Below are 21514 nucleotides of genomic sequence, written 5' to 3'. Positions count from 1 at the left end.
TACCACAATGCCTAGTAATACATATAATTTCTTATACCCACAGTCTCAAAAAGGATTTCAACCCATTGTAATTGCAAGATTTATTGGAGGCCAAAAAACACTGACTTGACTCTCCCTCCTCAGTGTTTGGGAAGAATGGTTTCTTTCCCCTCAAGTAGGTACCCAGTTACCCAGTTCTGCTCTGATGTTGCTTAGGGTGTCCTTCCTGGGCCCTGGTCAGTGAGCCTGACATCTTTAAGTGACTGTTACCTATAGCCATCTAGCACTGCATGTGTGGTCAGGTGATCCGGAAAGGTTCCTTTCTCTGAGACATAATGTGCTCTAGGGACACAAAATATGACCACAAGCTGAATATGGGGTACACAATTGTAATTTCAGCATTCTTGGAGGCTGAGGCAGGAGGATGGAAAGTTTAAGCCCAACCTACAATTTAGTGAGACAGTGTCGAAAAAAACATAAAAATGAAAAAGGGATACAGTTTAGTGCATTTGACTGGGGATACAGTTTAGTGCATTTGACCCCTAGTACTTAGTGGATTCAATTCCTAGTACCAAAAAACAAAACAAAACATTATAACCCAACTGTGACCTTAAGCCTACTGTCTCCTGTGCCCACTTCCTGGTGAGGAAAACCCCAGACTCATCATGGTTCTCATCCCAGGCACTTTCAGGGCACTAGGCAGAAGCAGCATGAGCTAGAGGTGTTTGGAGCTCAGGATACCTCGGAGTCTGGGAGCCCAGGCCTGGAGGACATTCACAGCTGCTGTGTCAACAAAGGCACCTGTTTGCCTAGGTCCTTCTCCCAGGGCCCCACCCCACCTGTTCCACCTTAGGACGCATCATTGCCACACCAACCTCCCCTGCAGGGAACTGGGTCCCTATTGTGCCCGGGAGGAGGGGGCTCAAGTGAGGGTGGTGTATATCCCAGAGGGCTTTCTTAGAGCGGATTGAGGCCCTGTGATTAAGATGGAGCTGCAGTAGGGGCTGCTTACTGAGGCTGGGACAATTGCCTGGTTGGGATGTTTTAGGGCAGCAGAGCACAAGCTGCCCAGGAAAGCCATGTGGGTCTAGAGTAAGCAGGTAGGGCAGGGGCTGGAGCTTTACCCTGGCACAGTTTGGTGTGGCCCTCTCTGTCTCCATTAATGTCCTGGATCAAGGACAGAAATAGACATGTCAGAACATGATTTGATCCGTCGAGCCTCAGCTTCCTCAGCTTGTGGTGTTTGGTCTTGGCAGCCCCAGCAGAGTGATACTACCACCCCATCATGGTGTCTCCTGGATCCTGACAGCATCCAGTCTAGGCAAGATCCTGCTTCCTTGGGCCCTTTAGCCTAAGACCACGCCAAGTTCTGCAGTCCTTCCTGACACCCTCCTACTGAAGTGCCCTGCTCCTATGTCTGTTTTCAGGTGCCCTGCTGAGAAGCTCTGTGCTGAACCAGCCATGTAACCTTTCTGCCTAACCCTGGGAGACACACTGACACCTCAGCCTTCATTATCTCAAAGCACACAAAGAAATTTCACGGGAGGCCTAATGTCCCACTAATGGGAGTTGGAGGCTACAACCCTCTGTGCTTAATGGTAGGATAATTTATTGTAGCACCACTTGAGAGGTGACATATTGGAGCTATTGATTTTCCTCGGAAGATCAATATGGGGTGCCTGGGGACAGGCAGGGTTGCACCTCTGGAAGGACAGAGCCTTATCCCAGGGCCTGAGGCCTGAAGATGGGATGTGAGCTGGTGAGGGCAGAGGACAGACAGCTGCGCTTGGCCAAGCACTGCCCACAGACAGTAGGACATATGCTTGGGCCCCAGCCTCCTAAAGGGCCCAGATGGATGGGGGTTGGAGAGGACACAGCCACCCAACACCAAATAGACACAAGCAGGCAATGCTTCTGGAAAGTGACAGACACCCCTCAGACTGCTGTCCTCTTGCCCAATCTCACCAGAAATAAAAACCAGAGCTCATCTGCCTGACACCTAGGTGCTTTTTTTTATACTTTCCTTTTTTTTTTTTTTTTTTTTTTTCAGAAACTCTGCATTTGTAGCTTTTTTTTTTTTAAAGTATTTTTTTTTGTGGGTACCAGAAATTGAACTCAGGACCTCACGCTTTCCAGGCAGGTACTGAGCCACTGATCTATATCCCTGGCCCCTAGTCTATCTTGAATGGGGTGCAAAACTCTGTAGGGGAAAGAAAGGGATGGTTCATTGGTCTACTCAGCAGGTGCTTGAGTCTGTTTCTTAAGGTGCTCATAGCCCTGTTCCCTATCATCGCCCCTCAGTGCACCCCCACAGGACCCCCTCATGACTTGGGCTGGTGCCGGAGTACCTTCCCCAGGCTCCTGCCTCAGGCTTCCCCTATTCCCAGTCCACAGTGCCAATACCACAGGCTCTGCCCAACCTTGTCTTCCCTACCTGGTGTGTTTTCTTTCCATACTAGAATTTTCCATCCCTGACTGTGATTTTCTCCTTGGTCTCTTGTTAGGCAGAGAAAATCACCAGGATTCCTCCAGGACAAGGACAAGAGTCTGAGGGGCTGGGGATTTAGCTCAGCGGCAAAAGCGCCTGCCTGGCAAGTGCAAGGTCGTGAGTTCGGTTCCTGGTACCGGAGAAAAACCAAAAAAAAAAAAAAAAAAAGGACAAGAGTCTGGTGGTCAGTATATGGCCTCCTCAGCTGGCACTAATGGGCACCTCTGTCCTTGGTCATGCAGATCCCTACATCCTGTCAGGCCCCAGCCCCACTGTCCAGATGTCTGAGTCAAAGGATAGGGGATAGGGGTTTAAAGACCAGGCCCTCAGGTAGGAAGTTGGTAGCCTCAGGGAAATGACTGTCTCCTGCCTTTGCCTCCTGGGAGCAGTAGCAACTGCCTCTCCAACTCTTTAGTGATAGAGGGACAAGCAGAGGCTCAGATGTTCAAGGTCTCACCTTGAATGTGGGCTGTGTGCTTCCCGTGGCGGAAGAAAAGGTCTTAATTTCACAGCCAGCCACTCAGTCTCCCTTCTGACTGAGTCTCCTGCTGTGGTTTTCCTCTGCTGAAACTAACAGTCACAAGCGAGTGGCTTAAATGACATTCAGTGCTCTAGAAGTCAGGGTGTCCCAAGCAGGTTTGATTGGCCTGAAACTGAGGTGTCAGTAGATCACACTCGAGACTGGAATGGAGATGTCTGTTTCCTCCCTATGTTTTCCAGCTCTTGGAAGCTCCTTGTACCTTCAGCAGCATCTTCCAGTCTTTCTCTGACTCTCACCTCCTGCCCTCCTTTGGAAGAACTCTGGCCCCTTGGAAGAACACTGACCACCTGCAAAGTCCAGGTTCTCATCCTTGGGACCAGGGTGCTGACTATAGCTCCCAAGCACAAAACGGCTACCAGGTCCTTAAAATTTCCTGCCTTCCAAGTGCCAGGAAATGACTGCAGCCATCAGCAAGGGCTAGACACCACAGCATTGGAATGTCACAGGGTAGGAGGTGGTTGTTTCCCACCTGAAGGGTGTGGGACTGGAGACAAGGGACAGAGACCCAGGAAAGGGTGGTGTGGTGTCCACAGCCCTTCTAACCCCCTGGACAGGTAAAGATCCAGGAGCTGAAGACTCAGAAGAGCAAATGTCATGGGGCTCTTGGGCACAAGTCAACCAGGGAGGGAGCTGCTGTCCTATCCTTAGAATGAACCCCACCAGCAATGGGAGTCACAGCAGGTAGTGTCTGAGTCCGAATCCTCCTGGCCAGTGGCAGTGGGGTTGCTGCACGGAGCAAAGTGCCCTCTGGAGCCACATGTGATGATGATGGGGTAGGAACCATAACCCATGTGGAAGATAGCTGGGCTGGAAATCCATGTCTACTTGGAAATCTCTGAAAGTGACCCTTTTTGGAAATAGGGTCTTTGCAGACATTATCAGTTAAGTTGATGTCACGGTGAGTTAGTGTGGGCCCTAAAGCCAATGATGAGCATCCTTAGAAGAGAGGAGACACACATGGACACACGTGAACAGCCTATGTAAAGATGAGGGCAGAATCTGGAGCAAAGTGGCCACAGTCAGAAGCACCAAGGCTTGCCAGGAACCCCAGGAGCAGAGAGGCTGAGGCAGGTTCCCCTGGAGTCTCTGGAAGGAACCATCCTTGGTGACACCTTGATTTGGGTTCCAGCCCCCAAAACTATGTCCTAGACTACCTTGTTTCTGGTCAGTGATTACAGTGGCCCTAAGACACTAACCATTACACGGTAAAAAGCCTGAGAGGCCCCAAAGTATTTGAGGGAGTTGGCAAGAGCTGGAGTCTCCTAGCTTCACTGTGGGTGGCAGCAGCCAGAGGAAGGCTTGGGTGTAGGGAAGGGAGGTGCCACCTCCACCCAGACCCTGGAAGCCCAGAGCAGCAGGAACTTCAATCAGGTGAACTGAAAACTCCCCTGCAGCCCTGCCAGGCAGGGTTTCCATCACAGTCCTGTATGGGCTGGCTGACACTGGCCAAGCTCCCCAGAAGGGCCTCCTGTGGCTGGAAGGGGCTGGTCAGGGGCTCCAGGGGACACTGGCATCCGTTCATCCTCAGGCCCCTGTTAGTGGTCTCATGGCTTCTTTCCCTTTTTCTACAGGGTGTGTTTGCTGGCAGAAGCCTGTGTATGTAGCACACAGAGAGGCAGGATGTCCTCTAGAGAGGCCTACTCCAGAACTCAAAATAGCATGAAATTTAATTTTCCACCTATTTGACAAGGCTTGGACCGGGCCCCAAACAGCAGCAGAGATAAGATCCTCGGGTTCAGGGTGTGGGCCAGCTGGGCCCAAGGCAAACACTCCACGGTCCCCCAGCAGGCTGTGTGCAGGTGAGGCTGGTCTGCAGCGCTCCCCCCGCGGGGCCCTGGTTGCTGGGTGCTAAAGCAAACGGGGTCTGTTTGCCCAGTCTGTGATGACAATGCCGTCGCCAAATATTTGCCAGCCTGGGGTGGTTGTGAAGCCCAGCTATAAATGCTTGAGCCCAGGTGGAAGTAGGCCTGCCAAACGAAGAGGTACACTCTGGCCAGGTAGGAGCAGGGCGTGCGGTGGGCTGGGAGGCTGCTGGGGTACCACACACTGGGGGCTAGGAGGTCCTGGCCCAGAGTGTTTCCAGGACTCCCTCTTCCTGTGTCCCCCACTGGATACCTCCTAGAGCAGGGCACCCAGCTCAGCAAGGGAGGTCTGATCAGAGTGTTCAGCCAGGTAGGGAGGCTCTTAAGTGGCTCCTCACCTCATCACCTGACCCTGAGGAGCACTTGTCCCAGGGTTTCGGCCACTCATTCCCAGGCCCCCCCTTTACTCCCTCCTACTGGGGGCATTCACCTGCTTCTGTGTTATGGAGGGGACTGGTAGCATCTGTCCTTGGGGTGAGGCTCCAGGATCCAGAAACTGTGTCAGCTAGACAGTAGGAGACCCATCTGCTCCCAGTCACCTCCCAGCCCCCCACCCACTTTCTTTAGGCCCATTCCTTCTGCCATGAAGGTGTCTTTGCACCTTTCTTCTACTGAGTTATATTAAAACCTAGGGTTGTGCCTAGGTCTGGATGAGACGGGCTGAGTCAGGAGGGCCTCGTAGCCTCCGATGCTCCCAACAGCAGCCACAAGGGGTCTGTGCAAGGTCAAGGTGGTTGCCAAGCTGTTACTTTGACATCACAGCAACCCAGGCTAGGAGGAGCCCAGCCCCCTCCCCACTTCTCTGAGCAGCGCAGCCTGGGCAGAGCTGGGCCACTAGTTTCTCTCTTCCCTCTACTACGTCTGGACATAGTGAACACAATTTTAATGATTCCAATGGTGCAATCCATTCTGACCCTACAAGACAGAATCTGGCTGCTCCTGCAAAAGACTAGACATTCTCCTGAAACCCACACCTGTGCCTTGCAGGTTCTCCCCCTACACACTATTGGCCACATGCCCACCATCAGCATCTGCCTACCTCTCCTCCTGAGGAGCTCAGCAGCATCCCCAGGAGAGCCAAGAAAACCTTGAGTCCATCAAGGTACTGCCAGCCCTGACTGTTAACCTGCTCCTCTACCTCCCTCCTCAGCTGGTGTTTGCTACCCCAGAGTCCCCAGGAGTTCAGGGACAGCAAGGAGATGGCTGCTGGTGTGATCCAGCCACTCTGTGACTTCCAGCTGCCACTGCAGTCCCATCAGCCCTTCCTGTCCTCTGAACCAGAGCCCCCAGAAACTTCTGAGGAGGAAGAAGAAGAAGAAGAGGAGGAGGTGGAACAGGAGCTGGAGGCTGAAGGGCTGAGGGGCTACTGCCTGGCTCCCCAGAGCCCAGAAGTGGCCCCTGAGGGCCCTGAAAGTCCTGAGACCCCACAGCAACTGCTCCGCTTTTCACAGCTCATCAGTGGTGACATCCAGCGGTACTTTGGCCCCAAGGACAAGGAGCAGGACCCAGACTCCTGTGATATCTATGCTGACAGCCACCCAGCCAGCTGCTCTGCCCGGGAGCTATACTATGCTGACCTGATGTGCCTGGCCCAGGGTGGACCCTTGGAGAACAAGGAGGCCACTGACTCCAGGGTCTGCTCAACTTGGGGGCTCGAGGGGCCAGCATGTGGTCCTGCAGATGGGGTACCACCACTGGGACCCCTGGCCGAGCTCTTTGACTTTGGGTTGCGGCAGTTTCCAGGGCCTAGCACATCTGCTGGTCGCAGGCTGAGACTAGAGCGGAAATATGGCCACATCACACCCATGACCCAGAGGAAACTGCCCCCATCCTTCTGGAAGGAGCCAGCACCTAGTGCCTTGGGCCTGCTCCACCCAGGTACGCCAGACTTCAGCGATCTGCTAGCCAGTTGGTCAGCTGAGACCGGCCCAGAGCTGCAGGGTGGAGGCAGCCAGGCCCTGGAGGGAGCACAGCTGGCTGAGGCCTAGCAAGCAGGCAAGGGTCAGGAGAGCACTGGGAGAAGCATCAAGGGTTGCCCAAACTCTCCTTCCTGCTCCCCAAGACCCTCTCCCTCCAGGCAGCTTCACAGCTGGCTCACCAGCTCACGTGAGGCCTCTCTAGGCCCAGGGGCAGGGTCTGGGCTTTTGCTGAGGTCTGGATCTACAACACCAGGGAGGGAGTCAGGAACAGTGGGGCCATTCAGATCCAGGCCTCAGCCCTTTGGCCCAGAGCCTCCCATAGCACAGGTCCTCAGAGTTGTGCCCACAGGAAGAGGGGACACAGGCAGAAGCTCCCTAAGGCCATGGACCTACATGCTTATGCCTCTTTTCAAAGAGGCCTACCCCAAGATTCAGGTCAGTGGCAAGGGGCTACCAGGAAAGGGCCCAACACCAGGCTAGCCCTTACCATTGCCCCACACACCATGAGGTCTGAGCCCATGATCCCTGGGCAGGTGGCAGGGCCACAGACTATGGGATAAACCATGTTTTCTTCAAGGAGAGGCAGGCAGAGGGGGCACTGCCTGAACCTGTGAGCAGACATGACTGTTTACCCCCCAGGTTAATGCCAAGAAGCTGCTTCTGCCACTGCAGAATCAGGTGATAGCCGTGAAGCTGGGGACCAACCTAAGGAGCCCCGGGCTCAGGCATGCAGCTTCTAGGTGTCCTTCCTCCCCATATCCTTGCCAGTGATTTAGGTGCATCCAGAGGCAGGCCTGGGTCCTCTGTAAAGAGCCAAATGGGGCACCTTCTTCCTGGTGCAATGGGGTTCCCAGACCACCACAGAAAGTAATGGGACCAGGCACTAGGCTAGGCAGGACAGGAAGGAGCCTAGAGGGTGAGGGATTAAGCCTTTTGACCTTGCTCCTTCCCACTGCTCCATCCTGGTCAGCCCCACAGGCCCCTGGAGAGGATACCACCAGCAGGCAGCAGGGACTTGGCTCCCACAGGTATAAGAGTTAGCACGTTTATTTCTGGGGAAAGCACACAGATGCGAGCTGGGGCACAGGAGCCCTGTAGGAAGACTCTGACACCGCTTCCAGCCTCTGCTGAGCCATTCGATTCAAGATGATGGCCTTCCACTGAAGCCACCTGCCAGAGACACCACTCAGGGCCAAGACTCCCTTCCACCAACCTCCCTGTGGCTGGCCACTGTCCTCAGGGAACCTCCCAGCTCTTCTCCTGGACCCAGAGTCTGGGAAGAGGCTATCAAGCTCCAGCTGCTCACCTCACGGCCTGATAGATGCCCCAACAGTTCATGGGAATCTGCTCGCCAGGGGCCACATCCTTGATGAAAAACCGCTGCCTCACCAGGGACATGAACACCCGCCTGCTGCCCAGTGTTAGCGGCCATGGGCCCTCCTCGCTCCACAGATGCAGCATGCTCTCCCGCAGGGCCGCTATCTCCTCGGAACGCTGCAGGATGGACACAGGGGCGCCAAGTGGGGGTGAGACAGCTGTTGGAATGTGGAAGTTGATGAGAGGGAAGGATGGGGGAAGAGAAGATGGCAAACAGAGGCTTATCTCCTCCTTATCTTCAAGGAAAGGCTCAGCACCAGCCAGACACAGTTTGTGGGCTCCTCTGGACCCCCTGGGAGACTGTAGAGCTGGAGGATGCAGTGAGGCTGGGGAAGGATAGGATCAGGGCTGTGGGCTTCATCTTACCAGCTTGGTCTCTGTATTAAACTTCAGGTTCTGGATGGTCTTGTTGGCCTGGATGCTGTTTTCTAACTTTATCATTTGCTTCTGAAACTAAATATAGCCCTTTTTATGACACAGACTGAGGCTCCTGCTAGTTTCCAGCTGCCTTGAGTCCCCAACCCAGAATCACTGAGCAACTCAAGAGCTCAGTGCTGGGCACAGCGGTTTCCCTGGGCCCAAGGGTACCGTGGCCAGCTTGCCCTGGATTTCTGCAATCTTCCGGCTGGGGTTGTCCTCCTTGAACAGCTGCACAGATGACAGCACAGTGGCCAGCTCCTGCCGCATAGCCCTGACCTCGAACTCTCTGTAGGCATGGAGAACTAGCTATGGTACAGGGCAAGGCCAGCAGGGAGGAGGCTTGGGCCACAGTGGGGTCCTCAGTGATTAGCAGAAGGGGAATTTGAGGGACCCTGCAGGCTGCACCACAGGGAGATGAACCCAGAGTGGGGCTGGTGGCCTAGCGAGGAGATGAAGCTGCCACAGCACCTAGGGACTTGGGGAGCACTGTGGGGACCAGCATAGCCCAGGGATATTCAGTGGAGCGCCTGACTTTCTCTCAGGAGTGCTGGAGGCCAGCTGATACCCTTACCTGGCCTTGCCCTCTGCCAAGATCTTCAGGTCTGCATCACTCTTGTGAAGGATACACTTATCTGAGACACCTTCTATCTGAAATACAGAGCACAGCCAGATGGCAGAAGTACAGGCCAGTTCAGGTCCAGCAAGGGCAGCACAGGGAGGGGCGAGGGGAAAGGGAAGAGAAGGTCTCTGTCTTTGAGACTAGTTGTGCCCACCCAGACAAAAACCCTGCCTCCAGCTTTCACTCACCTGTTGGGGAAGGCAGTCTACTTTCTCTCGAACCTCCTGCAGGTGGGCTTCAACCTCCTTTTGCCACTGGACCAGGTCCTCGAGTGACTTCCTCTCTACACCTTCCCACTCAGTCTTTGCCTGGGATTCAGACATCCAATGAGGTGGGAGCCCAGAGGAGGAGGGTGAACAGATGGATGGATGGGGCTAAGTAGCACCAGCCACAGGGAGGCCATGGAAGGCGGGGTGGTGCACTTCCCGAGGGCAGTACCCCATGTCCACTTCTGATTTTGAGCATACTGATGCACAGACACACACAGCCCAGGATGGCCTGGCCAGGCATCTTGGTGGACAGATACACCAGAGAGGGGCAAGGCAGTCCTAGATCATCCCAGATAAGCCCACCAGGCTGAGCATAGCCTCATCCCCAAGAATGCCAGATGCTGCCCACCAAGAACTGATAGGGACAGGGACAGAGAGGGATAGCCACCCTGCAGGAGAAGCACAGAAGCTAGGGTCTGGGGCCCTCCTGGAAGCTGTTCTGATCACACTTATGCCCTGAAGGGCTGCAGGGCTGGCCAGGGATCCAGCCTCCAGACCAAAGGGTGATGCTGATGATCGTGGCAGCACTAGTCACAACAGCCAAAAAAGAGAACCAGCTTGTGTGTCTATCAACATACAAGTAGGTAACAAAATGTGACCTGTCCTACATGAGTGGATGTTATACAGCCACCAAGGGAACTAGACACTGGCCTATGCCGCAGCAGGGACTATGAGGACATCATACTCTGTGAGAGGCCAGAAATCAAAGGCCACACACTACATGACTTCATTGATGTGATGTGTCCAGAACAGGGAAACCACAGAGACAGAAAGTGGGTTAGGGGTTAACAGGAGCTGGGGAGCAGGTGGAAGACTGCTGGTAGGTCTGATGACAAAGTTCTACACTGTGCCAGACCACACTGAAACCGCTAAGCCTCACCCTTGTGGGGGTGAGCTGCCTGGGGTGTGAATTACATCTCAATAAACTGTGCCAAAAAACAATACCTGGGCAGAGGCTGCCTCACTGCCTGCTGCATGGGTCCCAGGGCTCTCTGAAGGCCATGGGCAGTGGCTGTAGGCTCTCAGAGGCCTCTGGAGCTGGAGCTGGAGCTAGAGCTAGATAGAGGCTGTGGCAGGGGCCACCCTTCATTGAACAGGAGGTCCTGCACGGGGGTAACCTAGGCTTCAGGACAATAACTGAGTTGAAAGTTCAGGACTGGCTGGGGTCACCTGGGCCTGTGGAAAGTCACTGTGGCCACAGCCCAGGGGTGGGGTTAGCTGGCCTGGGGACAGCTACCCAGTGACCCAGGGCAGCTCAGGCTCTCCTTCCAGAGTACCTTTCGTTTCAGGCTATGTCGGCACTCACCTCGGACAGCCTCAAGCCTAGTGTCTGCTCCTGCAGGTGTAGCCTCCAGCTCAGGGCCAGGCAGTGCTCACCCAGGTCTTTCAACTGCTGAGCCAGTTTGGACACTGATCTTTCCAGGACCTGGCTCTTTTCTTGGAGCTTCAGGGGCATAGGAAGTGAGTCAGGGGGGCCCTGGCTGGGGGTTTGTACTCTAAGGATGGGGGTCCCTATCACACACACCCAACCCACCTAGTACTCTTACCAGCTCCATTGCACCTTGTGTCTCCTGCCGGGCCAGCTTGCTTGCCAGCTGTACAGCCTCCAGGTTCTCCTGCACGTAGGAGGCCAACTCCCCAGCCTGACTTTCTTCCAAACCCACCTTGGAGACCCTGGGGTTGGTGCCACAGAGACTTCCTCAGTGGAGGCTGGACAATCCCTCAGTGCTGGGCACAGGAAGGAGAGCCCAGCTCTTAGCTCTAGAACCTTCTAGGAACTCCACAAATCAGAGACATGGTATTGTTATTGGTTCCACTAAGAGGGGTGGAGGGATAGGAGCCCTCTGACAGAGGGGCCACTACTCTGCCTTGAGGTATCCAGAGGTACCTAGTACTCTAATTGGGGCCACTGGGGCTCGGGGAATGGAGGACCATTCATTGCTGAGCTGGGCCTCTATGGTCAGTTCCTAAATGACAGACTGGGTGTCCCACCCAGCCCCACAGCCTCCTATGGCCTGAGGATACACACCGGGCCTTCTGCTCCGTCAGCAGGATATGGCTCAGTGACATCTGGTTCTGCCGCACGAACTTGGTGAGCCGAACCACAGCTGCATCCAGACCCCGGCACTGTTCCCGCAGGCAGCCCTCTTTCTCTTGCTGCAGGGAGCCAGCCCTGAGTCTCAGTGCCCACCCTGGCTCCACCCAGCACCCAGAACCAAGGGCCCACCTCATGCTGTCCCCACAGGGCCTGGACACGTTCCTCAGTCAGCTTCTGCAGCTTCTGCCAATGGCCCTCCAGCTCCTCCCGCAGGCTTCTCTCTGCCTCCAGCCGTGTGCCTTCCAAGGCCTTCATTCTCTGTAGAGACACGGCTATTGGTTGGGAGTCTGTACCCTGCCCGGCTGTACCAGTGCCATAAACAGCAAGGTTAAGCATGTTATGAGCCCCACCTGCTCTAGAGCCAGGAAGCTCTTCTGCAGGAAGCTGCACAGCTTGGCCTCCCTCTTCAGGAAGCGGAGGCTCATCTCCTCCCCAAGCTTGGTCAGTTGTGCCTGGTGACCACACAGTCACTGCCAGCCTGCCCTCTAGACACCTTGCGTGCCCCTCTTCATGGAGTCCTTCAGGTTGAATCATGTCTCCTCTGTGGTCCTTTAGCCCAGCTGAGCTGGGCTTGCCTCACTGGGCAGGAAGGTAGGCAGGGCGGACTGGAGCCACTGTCCCCACAGGACCAGAATCCTGGGTCATGAAGGGCCTGAAGGCTAAGCTCACATGGGCCCAGACATGCTTGGTACCGTCAAGACCCCCAGATGTAGCCAGGGGGCTAGAGAGTGGCCACCACATCCAAGTTAGGTTGGAGACTCAGGCAGGGAAGAGGGTGTGAATGTGTGAATACCTTCACTCATGTGAGAACACCCCTGTGCATATGCCCTATTGTGGGGAGTCCTGCTTCCTCTTAGGGGTGCTCTCCTGCTGTCCCGTAAGTCTGAAGATCCTAAGAGAGGGGTTAGAGGGGACAGCCAGTATCTGGCCATCTGTTTAACAGGGCCTAAGCACCAGACACCTTGTCCATGGCACAGGGCTCTTCTGCCATCAGCACCAGTGCTCAGGCCCTTGCCAGGGCAGGGAGACCTACTACAGCCTACAGCTGATGGCCATGGACAGCCCTCATTCTGCTCAAGAGCAGCCGAAGCCCCCACACGGGACAGATTCCCCCATACCCAGGATGTTGGGAATCTTCAGTCCAATGCCTCTGCCCTCCTCAGAGAGCCAATTCATTCACTTCTCACTGGGCAGTGAGAGAAGAGCTGGCCATCCACTTCCCTACGCCCTGCCCTGTGAGGAGCCTGGATGTGCAGCAGAATGTCAGGCTGTTTACAGAGCTGAGAGGCTGGGGTCATGGGGATATGCGGCAGTTCTCTCCCCGACCGGACTCAACAGTTCCCTGGGGCCTCCTCCTAAGGGTCACTAAAAGGGTCACTCCTTCTAAGGGTCACTGTTGTGGAGGAAACCAGGCCCTGGGAATTTGTAATTCTCACTTCCTGCAGATGGAAACATTGAGGCTGAAAATGGCCACGGGAGGAGCTCTAGTGCTCTGACACTCTGTCTCCTGAACCCAGAGGGAGAGGAAGAGGCAGCAGCAACTGAGACACCTGGCCACGGCCTTCTGTGATGAAGAACCACCTGAAAAACCACAGTCACCAGCCATGTTGCTGCTGAGCACTGAAATGTGGGTAGTATGGCCAAGAAATTGAGTTATAAATTACCTAAACTTGTAGGTAATGTCAACAGGCAGTGCCACTATGGTGAGAGGCCACCACACTGGACAGGGCAAGACCAGGGTCATCCTTGGTCCCACCCATAGGGAAATCCAGCTGCAGGGAGCTGCACGGATGGCAAAGGCACAGGCTGGAGACACTGGAGTCTCCTCCCACACTCTGTTGACGGCCCCTGCCTGGGCTAGCCTTGTCTGCCGAGTTGTACCTGCATCTTGGCCACCTCATGGTCCACCTTCTGGCTGGTGTCCTCCTGGCTCTTCTGCAGAGTGTTGCAGGCTGCCTCCCGGGCCTGCTCTTCCTGCCTCAACCACCCAGTCAGCTTGGCTAGCCTAAGGGCAGGCAGGTGGGGTGATACCAGCTCACTTGCCTAGAGGCCCAAGCTAGGTAGCCATAGGAAGGCTGTCCGGGCAGTGGGACACAGTCCTCCTCAGGCCAGGGTAAACAACTCACTGAGGAGGAGCAGAGACAGACCTCTGAGTCCTCAGTGAGAGGGACTGCAGCAGGTCTGAGGCACCCCCAGCAGCCAGTAGCTCAGCAGAGCTGTACCACAGGGCCGGTGGACCGTGACCCCTAGGCACATGCAGGTGGGTGCAGAGCCAACCCACCTGAGATTGGCCTCCTGCACAGAGGTCTTCCGCTCTGCATCCTGCAGTGCCTGCCTCCTCCTGATCTGAGCCAAGGCTTCTCGGACTTCCACCAGCCTGGCACACAGAAAGCACTATGCTAGTTAGGGCAGGTGACGTGGTCTCTGGGGCTGTGTGTGTGGCCCTACAGCCTATAGCCAGTGCCCTGCCACCTCCCAGAGTCAGACTCAGCCTTTTGGAGTTGGACCATGCATGGGTATTGCACACAGAAACCTGAAGCCAGTGTCTGGGCTCCAGCATGGCCCCACTCCCTTTCCTTCCTCTGAAGCCTGTACCCATGCTGTATGTGGAGGTACCTCTTGTCCACGATCTGCATCTGGTTCTGGTTCTGGGCCCCAGGGAACTGTAAGAAGGAGGGTGTGAAGCTGGGTAGGCTGCATCTGCCATCCACCCTGTGTCTTTCCAGCACAAACTCAAGTGGGGGCATGGAAGGCAGGCACAGGGTCCAGAAGGCAGTGGTCCCAACCCGCAGAGAAGGAAGCCCGGTCTGTGGGTGGGGGGCTCACCACCTGCACCTCCTTCTCAGGGACCTGGGCCACACGCTGCATCTCTTGCCATAGCTGCCGGAGCTCCGAGGACTGCAGCTGCGTGCGCTCACGAACCTGCAGCAGCTCCCTCAGCAGGCTCAGAGAAGCCTGCTCACAGTGCACCTTGTGTCTCCGCAGGGACACCACCTCAGCCTGCAACTTGGCCACCCTGGTCAGGGCCAGAGTGAGCCATTCAGGCGGGGCTCGCTCTGGAGGGAATGTGACCCCCAGAGCCCTTCTGCCCTACACCCTTCAGGCTTACCACTCCTCCAAGCGCTTGGAGGTATCCTGCACAGGGGGAAGGGAACTGGACTCGAAGGGGCTGAACTCATTCCTCTCCAAATTCTCTTCTAGACTCAAGGGCTCAGAGCTGGCCAGACCTTCTACCAGGAGCAGTTCTAGGTCCTCCAGGGTTACAGTGCTGGTTTGTGAACGGGGTGACATCCCTGACAAGGGACTGTCAGCCAGCTCTGCAAGAAGAATGCCTTGAGTGCTCAGTCCTTAGGGCAGTGGCTCCAACTGAGGTTTACAATAAGGACCCAAATCATGGCAGTGACACTTGTTAACTACCCTGAGTCACAAACCATGGCTCCAGTAGGGTCTTGAATCAGAGCGGTCTAGGGCCGCTGAGGACATATAGCAGAAGGCAGCAGAAACAAGCAGTGCTTGCATCTAGCCAGCTCCAGCGAGTACTTATGGGACTCGATCAGCAGAGTGGTCCCCTGTGACGTCAGGCCCTGTGAGCCTCCAGCTTACCTGACATGGCTTCACCAGCAGCCCTCATCTCTGGCTTTAGCCTGGGTCCAGTACTCCAGTAGCCAAAGCTAGACACTGAGCCAGGGCAGCTGGGGATCATGCTGGAAAGTGGTGAGGAAGTTGGGCTGGAAGGCTGTGGGGCCTGGGGAGTGGGTAAAATGAGTTCTTGCCTTTACATCTTGTCTCCTCCGCAGAGGATCCCTGGGAAGTAGGCACAGTTGGCAGTAGGGCTATTCTGGAACCATCCTTTCCTTACCAGAACCTTGTGACTTCACAGCCCAACTGCCAGTGAAACCTGAGCCCTCACCTGCCCTGAACAGCCTCCCCAACTGTCACTCCTGGAAGGATGTGTGATACAGAGCAGTGCTCTCTTACAAAGAGCTTCCTTCAGGGCAGAAGACTGGCCCAGGCAAGCATAGAAGGGCAAGAGCCCAGAACAGAACCATAGCTGATCCTGCAGCCTGGAGCAGGCCCCGAGAGGCCAAGGCCAGCAGCCATCTGAAAGGAGATGCTGCTAGAGGATTTCCCATTCCCAGCAGCCATACTCACAAAGTCAGGAGAAATGGGAAGTAAATTCTGATTGTTTTATTTAACCTAGTATATCCAAAATATCATTTCAACATGTAATCAATACAAAACAACTGTGGAACAGAGATTGTACATGCTTTTTTTGGTACCGTGTCTTTGAGGCCTGGTGTAGTTTTTCATTACCTTTGGTACAACTCTGACACAACCCTTCCCCACCAGAGCACCTAGGAAAAACGGTAGTAAGATAACCTAGATCTGGTCATATAAAAGAGGGACCTGCACCTAACCAGGGCTGCCCAAGGCTGACAGGCTTTACCTGCCCCTCATCCCAGCTCCCCCATGAATAACCAGGTCAGGCTGTGAGGAACCCTCAGTCCTGACAACTGACTGCACCAGCAGGAGGGAAGCCTCTCCCCAGGATGACATCTGTTAACACCCAGTCTGTTGAGGGTGGTTGAACTGTCAGTGGAAACTAGAAAATAGGGAATCAGACAGAGGGGCCAGGCAGAAGAGCAGGGCTAAAGGAAGGGACAGGAAAGGGGAGCCAGACAGGTAGGTGAGGTGGATCAGGTATGAGATGGAGGTATGCAGAGCCTGGATGGACTAAGGGTAGCATCTTCGTATGCCTAGGCTTGGGGACATGTGACCTACAGACCAGAGGCAGCAGACACTGGGGAAGAGTGAAGTTATTGGGATGGCGACAGGGTTGGGGGTCAGGTGAGGGTGGGAGACCTGTCCTGAACTTCCGTCCTGCAGGGCCTGTGTGTGGCATGGTGTTCTTCGGGGTTCTGCCAACGGCAGCAGCAGTTCATAGAAGGCCCAGTCCTACCTACCCACTACCCAAGTCTCAGACCCACATCCCAGGCCGGGTGGAACCAGGAGGCTGTACTGGTTGGCTGTGTCCAAGTCCTTTATTTCTCATACCCAGGATCCAGTGTACTCAGTCCTACATTCCCATGAGCAGAGCAGGGGACATGTTGTGGGGGATGGGGCTGCTGGTTACATCTGCCAGTCTTGTGCAGCTGCATGACAGAAAAGTATCCTACAAAGTGTCTGACGGGAAGGGGCCTGTGGTGACCAAGATACACCAGCTCTAGCCTGGCCCAGCCAGGAGGAGCTGTGACAAGCTGTGGGGTAGGCAGGCATGGCTTCCTGGGTCCAGTTCTCACCAGCCTGTCCAAAGCTACCCAAAGCTGGGCCCAGGTTTCCTGTGAGGCCATCAGGTACCCCCAGTCTTGTTTGTATTTTATGGCTGCTGCAGTCAGAAAGGAAGTCACAACTGATGCCAGGGTCCTCAGGTGTGGAAAAGAGCCCTACTTTCCCAGCTGCTATCCACAGGAATAGTGAGCCCAGCTCCAGAAGGCTCAAGGTGTGGCAGAATCAGGTGTCAGGTAGTTAGGTGACTCTCACCTCAAGACCCTTGTGGAGTTCACATTTCACATGTCCTCTGGGCATGGGGTTGCCCAAGTGGGGCTCCATGGAGTCAGCTGCAGACCCTGACTGCTGGGGTCCAACTGGAGCCACAGCTCAGGCCCAGGAACCTCAGGGTGTGGATGCCCAGAGGGAGATGAGACGGGGCTTGTGGCTGAGAAGGGCAAGTGAGCTCAGTGTGGCTTGGGCCTCCAGCTGGTGCTGTAGGCAAGCATGGCCTGGTAGGGCAAGTACCCATGGGAAACAATACTGAAGCAGTGACCGGGTATGGGGCACAGCTCACCTGTCAAATACACCGGGCCCTCTTGTTGGTTCTGGGGAAATGAGCAGGACGGGGGTGGGGGGGAGGGGGGGGGTAACGGCTGTTGCATATACCTTTGATCAAATCCCTAAAGGGCAGGGGGTGAGGCCTGAGGGCCAGGAGAAGCACAGAGGATGCAAACCAACTGTCCATGATGAGGGTCAGGCCCACGCCACCAGGCCCACTCTAGAGGACATTTGCTCCAGCCACCATGCCGCCCAGGGAGCAAGCCTTTGGCTGAGACCAGGGATCCTGGGAGGCGGCGCAAAGGGGCCGGGGTGCCACTGCCCACCAAGGAAAGGGCTGGACCTCACGTCTGGGCCAGTGAGAGCTCCTCCAGGCCTCCCTTCCCCAGACGGTACCTGGCCAGGTCCTTCCTGGTCACCAGTCCCACCACCTGCAGGGCAACATTGGGTCACAGCCTCCTCAGAGTCAGTGCCCCACCTGTCTCTAGGAGTTGCTGCCCCCAACGCTGTTGGGGAAAAGTGAGACCCTAAGGGATCCCGTACAGGGTTCCCCATGAAGGACACAGACCACTGGCCTTACCTGATTGCAGTTGTCTACCACCACCAGATGCCGGAGACCCAGAGCACGGAACAGCTTGAACACCCGAGGGAGGGAGGCCTCCTGCAAGGTGGGCCAGCCTCAGCCACAGCTCAGGAACCAGAGCCCAGACTGGCATATTTCCTGGCTTCATGATACAAGTATGTATCCTGGGCTCTCCCTTCCCCTCCATGCCTATCCAGCCCTGCCTGCCTGGATCCCAGTGTGCTGTTGCAGAGCTTCAGTAGCTGTCAATGCCCAGCGCATTGGATAGCCCCCTCCCAAGCCACCCAGACATTCTGGCCACATGGCTCTGCCTGGTGGCCTTGCCTGATGGCCCTGCCCACACACCTGGGGCACAGTGTAGGGGGAAGGGTTCATGAACTCGGACAGGTCCATGGTGCATTCGCGCTCATCCTGTGATACATGGATGGACTGGATCGGGGGGAAGCGTGGGTAGGCATCACGAAAGTCCTTTAGCCGCAGCCGCCGTTGCACCAGGCCCATGTTGGATCTCTCCACAAACACCTGCAGGGGCCAATGTTTAGACTCCCTGGGGTGCCCCCTGCTCTGTCCCCCCTCTCCACCCACTGCCAGTTGGCCCTGTACCTTGTGCTTCAGGAGCACGATGAGCTGGGAGCGTAAGATCAAACCCTGGAGCCGGGCTGGCTATAAGAAAAGTAGGAGTTAGGGGGAGCCTTTGGGCAGCAGCCTCAGACCACAGCTGCCTTTTCTGGCTACATCCAAGCCCCAGCCATAGCCACCGACAGCCCTGTTGGAGCGCTGACCTTGCTACAGACACCTGAAGTGCACAATCCCATTCATCCCTGGAGCACCCGAGCAGGGGCAGTGTAATGCCAAGATTGGGCACTTGGTGGTGGTGAGATGCAGCCCTAGGTGAAGTCCCCAAATAAAGCCCAAACCACCAGTGTAACATCTAACAGTCCAAGCAGGATAGGACCTGTGTGAGGGGACACAGTGGTAGCTGGGCTCACGTTCTGCTAGCATCTGCTGACAGAGGTCACAGCCACAAAGGAGACAGCTGACAAGCCTAGTTTGACCGGAAGCACAGGATGCATGTAGTCCAGGGGAGCTCTGCCATGGCTAGCATGGGCACACAGCTGTGGGTACAGCTCTGCTTCTCTAGTGGAATTTCACTCTGCACCTAAACACGGGGCTGCCACATTCACACAAACTGCACAATGTGCTTCCCAACCACAGACCGCAGAGGAAGGGACCTCAAGTCTGCAGGGAGGACTGTTAGTACCTGGGTGTTGTCTGAATCCTCCACCACAGGGAAGCCATTGTGGTTGGATGCTGTGTTGCTGAGGACATCCACAATGACACCCACCTTCTCTCTCCTCCTTAGGCATGTCACCGGCGTGCTCATGACCTCCCTGAGGAGATGCCAGTACACGTTCACCAACACAGACAGTTGTTCATCAGGCACAGCAAGCCTCTTCCTCAGTATCCCATTTATGTACCACGATGACATTCAATAGGTACAAAGCTGCTGAACTAGAAAACTAGGAACTGAGGACCCTCTATACTAGAAGCCACCTGTAGACAAGCCATTGGGGCCTGAAGGCCTGGCAGCAAACCCTTCCCCTGTGGCCTACTACTCACCTCCCACCAAGTGGGAACAGGGTGGCCATACCTGGCAGTGAGAGAATGTGAGGTGACGGGGGCCTCCCAGTGCAGAAAGGGCACACTCTGCAGCTGGATGTGCATGTCATACAGACCCTAGGGGAAGGCACCATAAGGCACAGTGCCAGGTATGGCCCAGGATGCACTGTGCCTGCCCCACCCAGGGAAGCCATTTAGTGTTGGCTTTGCAGGGCTCCCTCCCCTCTGCAGCTGCTGCAGGCCCCACAACCCAGTGTCAGGATCTGAGGCCAGGGTGTGGGTGGGCAGGGTAAGCAGGCCTTCCATTCTATGTACCTCAATGAAGACATCGCCCACGATCTTAGCAGTCATCAGCACCAGCATGATGGGGAAGCCGTAGGTCACGTTGCTTGTGGCCTCCATCATGATGACTGTCAGGCTCAGGGTCATCCTCACAATGCCACCTGCGGGAGGGGCCGTGAACCCTGTCCCTCCCATATAGTGTGTCTACATTCTCTGTGCAGTGCCATGGCTGCCTACTTGCCCCTTCAGGCCCCAGCTGTGGGGACAGTGACTGCCTGGCTCGATTGCTGGCATGTGGCCATGCCATCAGGCGTGAGGACCATACCTATCTCAAGACCATTGTCTGTGCTGTCTTTTTTTTTCCCCTCAGCACTGGGAATTGAACCCAGAGACTTGGCATTAAGCTATGTCCCCTGCTCTTTTTTTTTTTTTTTTGCTACCAGGAATCAAACTCAGGACTTCACACTTGCCAGGCAGGGGCTGCGCCACTGAGCTAAATCTCCAGCATCTTTTTTCCTTTTTTTTTTATATTTTGAGACAGTTGTTAAGTTCCCCGGGATGGGCTCAAACTTGGACTCTTCCTGCCTCAGCCTCCCAGAATGCTAGGATTAGAGGAGTGCACTGTTATGCTTGGTTCCATGTTGCTCATTTAAATGGAGAATTGACTACCACATGCAAGGCCAGGCTTGGCTACACCCATGACAGGGGTGATGAGGCAGGTGTCTCTTTCTGATTTGCAAAACCCACCTACTATTAAGGCCAGAGCAAGGACTCACCAAGCTGGGCAGCAGCTCCCATCAAGGCATACTTGCCAGGGTCTGCCCAGATCTGCAGGTGGCAACATGGAAAGACATCAGTAAGGTGCAGTACCCTGCCAAACCCACCAAGATATGCCAGGCAGGACAGCCAGGCCTAGGCCAAGCAATCCCACACAGGCCTGAATCCCCTGACTTACATACACATGTGCAAAAAATTCTACACTTCACCAATGTCATTTGCATATTTTGCTACAACCAAAATATGGAAACAATGCAGGTGTGCCTCACTTGGAGAGTAAATGAACTGTGGCCCACTGTGTATACCAAAGAACTCAGCACACAGAAAGTCTATGCTTTCTGCATCAAGGATGTACAATGACAGGTGCTGCATGCTATGAGGAAAGCTGGGCATAAGTGTACACCACTGTGGGGACACACATACACCCAACTGTGCAGAGATTCCAACACATGCCAGGACAGGGATAAACTCTGCAGACACCCTGCTCAGGAAAATTGAGAAAGAGCCTGTAGGCCAGCAGAGGGCAGAGCAAAACAGGGAGGAGGGCAATGAAGAGACTGCTGATGAGTACATGGATCCTTTCTGGATCAAGATTGTACCTGGAAGGAAACATGGCACACACGCCCATGCAGGGTGGGGTGGGGCGCTTCCTGCTGTGCCCCCTTTCCTGGTCATGCTAGGGATTGAACCTAGGGCTTTAGGCATGCTAGGTGAGTCTACCACTGAGTCACATCCCCAGCCACTGCACCCCTTTTGTAATTTTTTGGTCCTGTTTGATGACATAAGTAAAAAAAGAAAAATAGACAAGATAAAAACAAATCTGCAAAGGGGCCAGAGAGAGGAGGGAAGCT

General features: G+C 55.1%; 3 protein-coding genes across 9 annotated transcripts in view; 1 reads left to right on the top strand and 2 right to left on the bottom strand.

The window, feature by feature from the left end:
- Positions 1-4752: 4752 nt before the first annotated feature.
- LOC102006618 lies at positions 4753-7718 on the top strand. 2 transcript variants are annotated; one of them, XM_005391573.2, is made up of 2 exons: positions 4753-5005; positions 6021-7718. In XM_005391573.2, exon 2 carries the CDS (start codon positions 6070-6072, stop codon positions 6856-6858), a length of 789 nt encoding a protein of 262 aa, XP_005391630.1. In that variant the 5' UTR covers positions 4753-5005; positions 6021-6069; the 3' UTR covers positions 6859-7718. The 2 variants fall into 2 exon arrangements, with proteins under 2 accessions (XP_005391630.1, XP_013373136.1); XM_013517682.1 differs by having other exon boundaries at positions 5858-7718.
- Positions 7719-7820: 102 nt separating this feature from the next.
- On the bottom strand, positions 7821-15638 carry Ccdc154 (coiled-coil domain containing 154). Of its 6 annotated transcripts, XM_005391543.2 has the most exons (18): positions 15432-15638; positions 15176-15317; positions 14682-14889; positions 14399-14588; positions 14189-14235; positions 13854-13949; positions 13454-13577; positions 11923-12024; positions 11702-11830; positions 11504-11631; positions 11022-11148; positions 10781-10951; positions 9394-9513; positions 9158-9234; positions 8755-8872; positions 8533-8619; positions 8096-8283; positions 7821-7959 (listed from the first exon to the last, which is right to left on the bottom strand). In XM_005391543.2, the coding sequence occupies exons 2-18, from the start codon at positions 15273-15275 to the stop codon at positions 7836-7838; spliced, it is 2136 nt and encodes a 711-aa protein (XP_005391600.1). In that variant the 5' UTR covers positions 15276-15317; positions 15432-15638; the 3' UTR covers positions 7821-7835. The 6 variants fall into 6 exon arrangements, with proteins under 6 accessions (XP_005391600.1, XP_005391599.1, XP_005391603.1 ...); XM_005391542.2 differs by having other exon boundaries at positions 15176-15638; XM_005391546.2 differs by having other exon boundaries at positions 10781-10918; positions 15176-15638.
- A 957-nt stretch (positions 15639-16595) lies between these two features.
- Positions 16596-21514, bottom strand: part of Clcn7 (chloride channel, voltage-sensitive 7) — a 29267-nt gene continuing 24348 nt past the window's right edge. The window contains exons 18-25 of the mRNA XM_005391549.2: positions 20663-20714; positions 19920-20047; positions 19636-19721; positions 19246-19375; positions 18588-18647; positions 18330-18506; positions 17982-18062; positions 16596-17832 (exon numbers count right to left, since the gene is read on the bottom strand). Coding sequence (XP_005391606.1) covers positions 17746-17832; positions 17982-18062; positions 18330-18506; positions 18588-18647; positions 19246-19375; positions 19636-19721; positions 19920-20047; positions 20663-20714 — 801 coding nt within the window. The 3' untranslated portion in view covers positions 16596-17745. The remainder of the gene's footprint in view (positions 17833-17981; positions 18063-18329; positions 18507-18587; positions 18648-19245; positions 19376-19635; positions 19722-19919; positions 20048-20662; positions 20715-21514) is intronic.

The sequence above is a fragment of the Chinchilla lanigera genome, unplaced genomic scaffold, assembly GCF_000276665.1.
Source record: "Chinchilla lanigera isolate Chin_1 unplaced genomic scaffold, ChiLan1.0 scaffold00041, whole genome shotgun sequence".
Taxonomy (NCBI): domain Eukaryota; kingdom Metazoa; phylum Chordata; class Mammalia; order Rodentia; family Chinchillidae; genus Chinchilla; species Chinchilla lanigera.
This window is presented reverse-complemented; position numbering and strand designations above follow the sequence as displayed.

Coding starts and splice junctions, on each gene's coding strand:
- LOC102006618 (XM_005391573.2), top strand. CDS start 6,070: ATGGCTGCTGGTGTGATCCAGCCACTCTGTGACTTCCAGCTGCCACTG.
- Ccdc154 (XM_005391542.2), bottom strand. CDS start 15,275: ATGATCCCCAGCTGCCCTGGCTCAGTGTCTAGCTTTGGCTACTGGAGT. Junction 8,873..9,157: donor TTGGCAGAGGGCAAGGCCAG/GTAAGGGTATCA, acceptor CCATGCCTACAG/AGAGTTCGAGGTCAGGGCTA. Junction 8,284..8,532: donor TTAATACAGAGACCAAGCTG/GTAAGATGAAGC, acceptor TCCATCCTGCAG/CGTTCCGAGGAGATAGCGGC.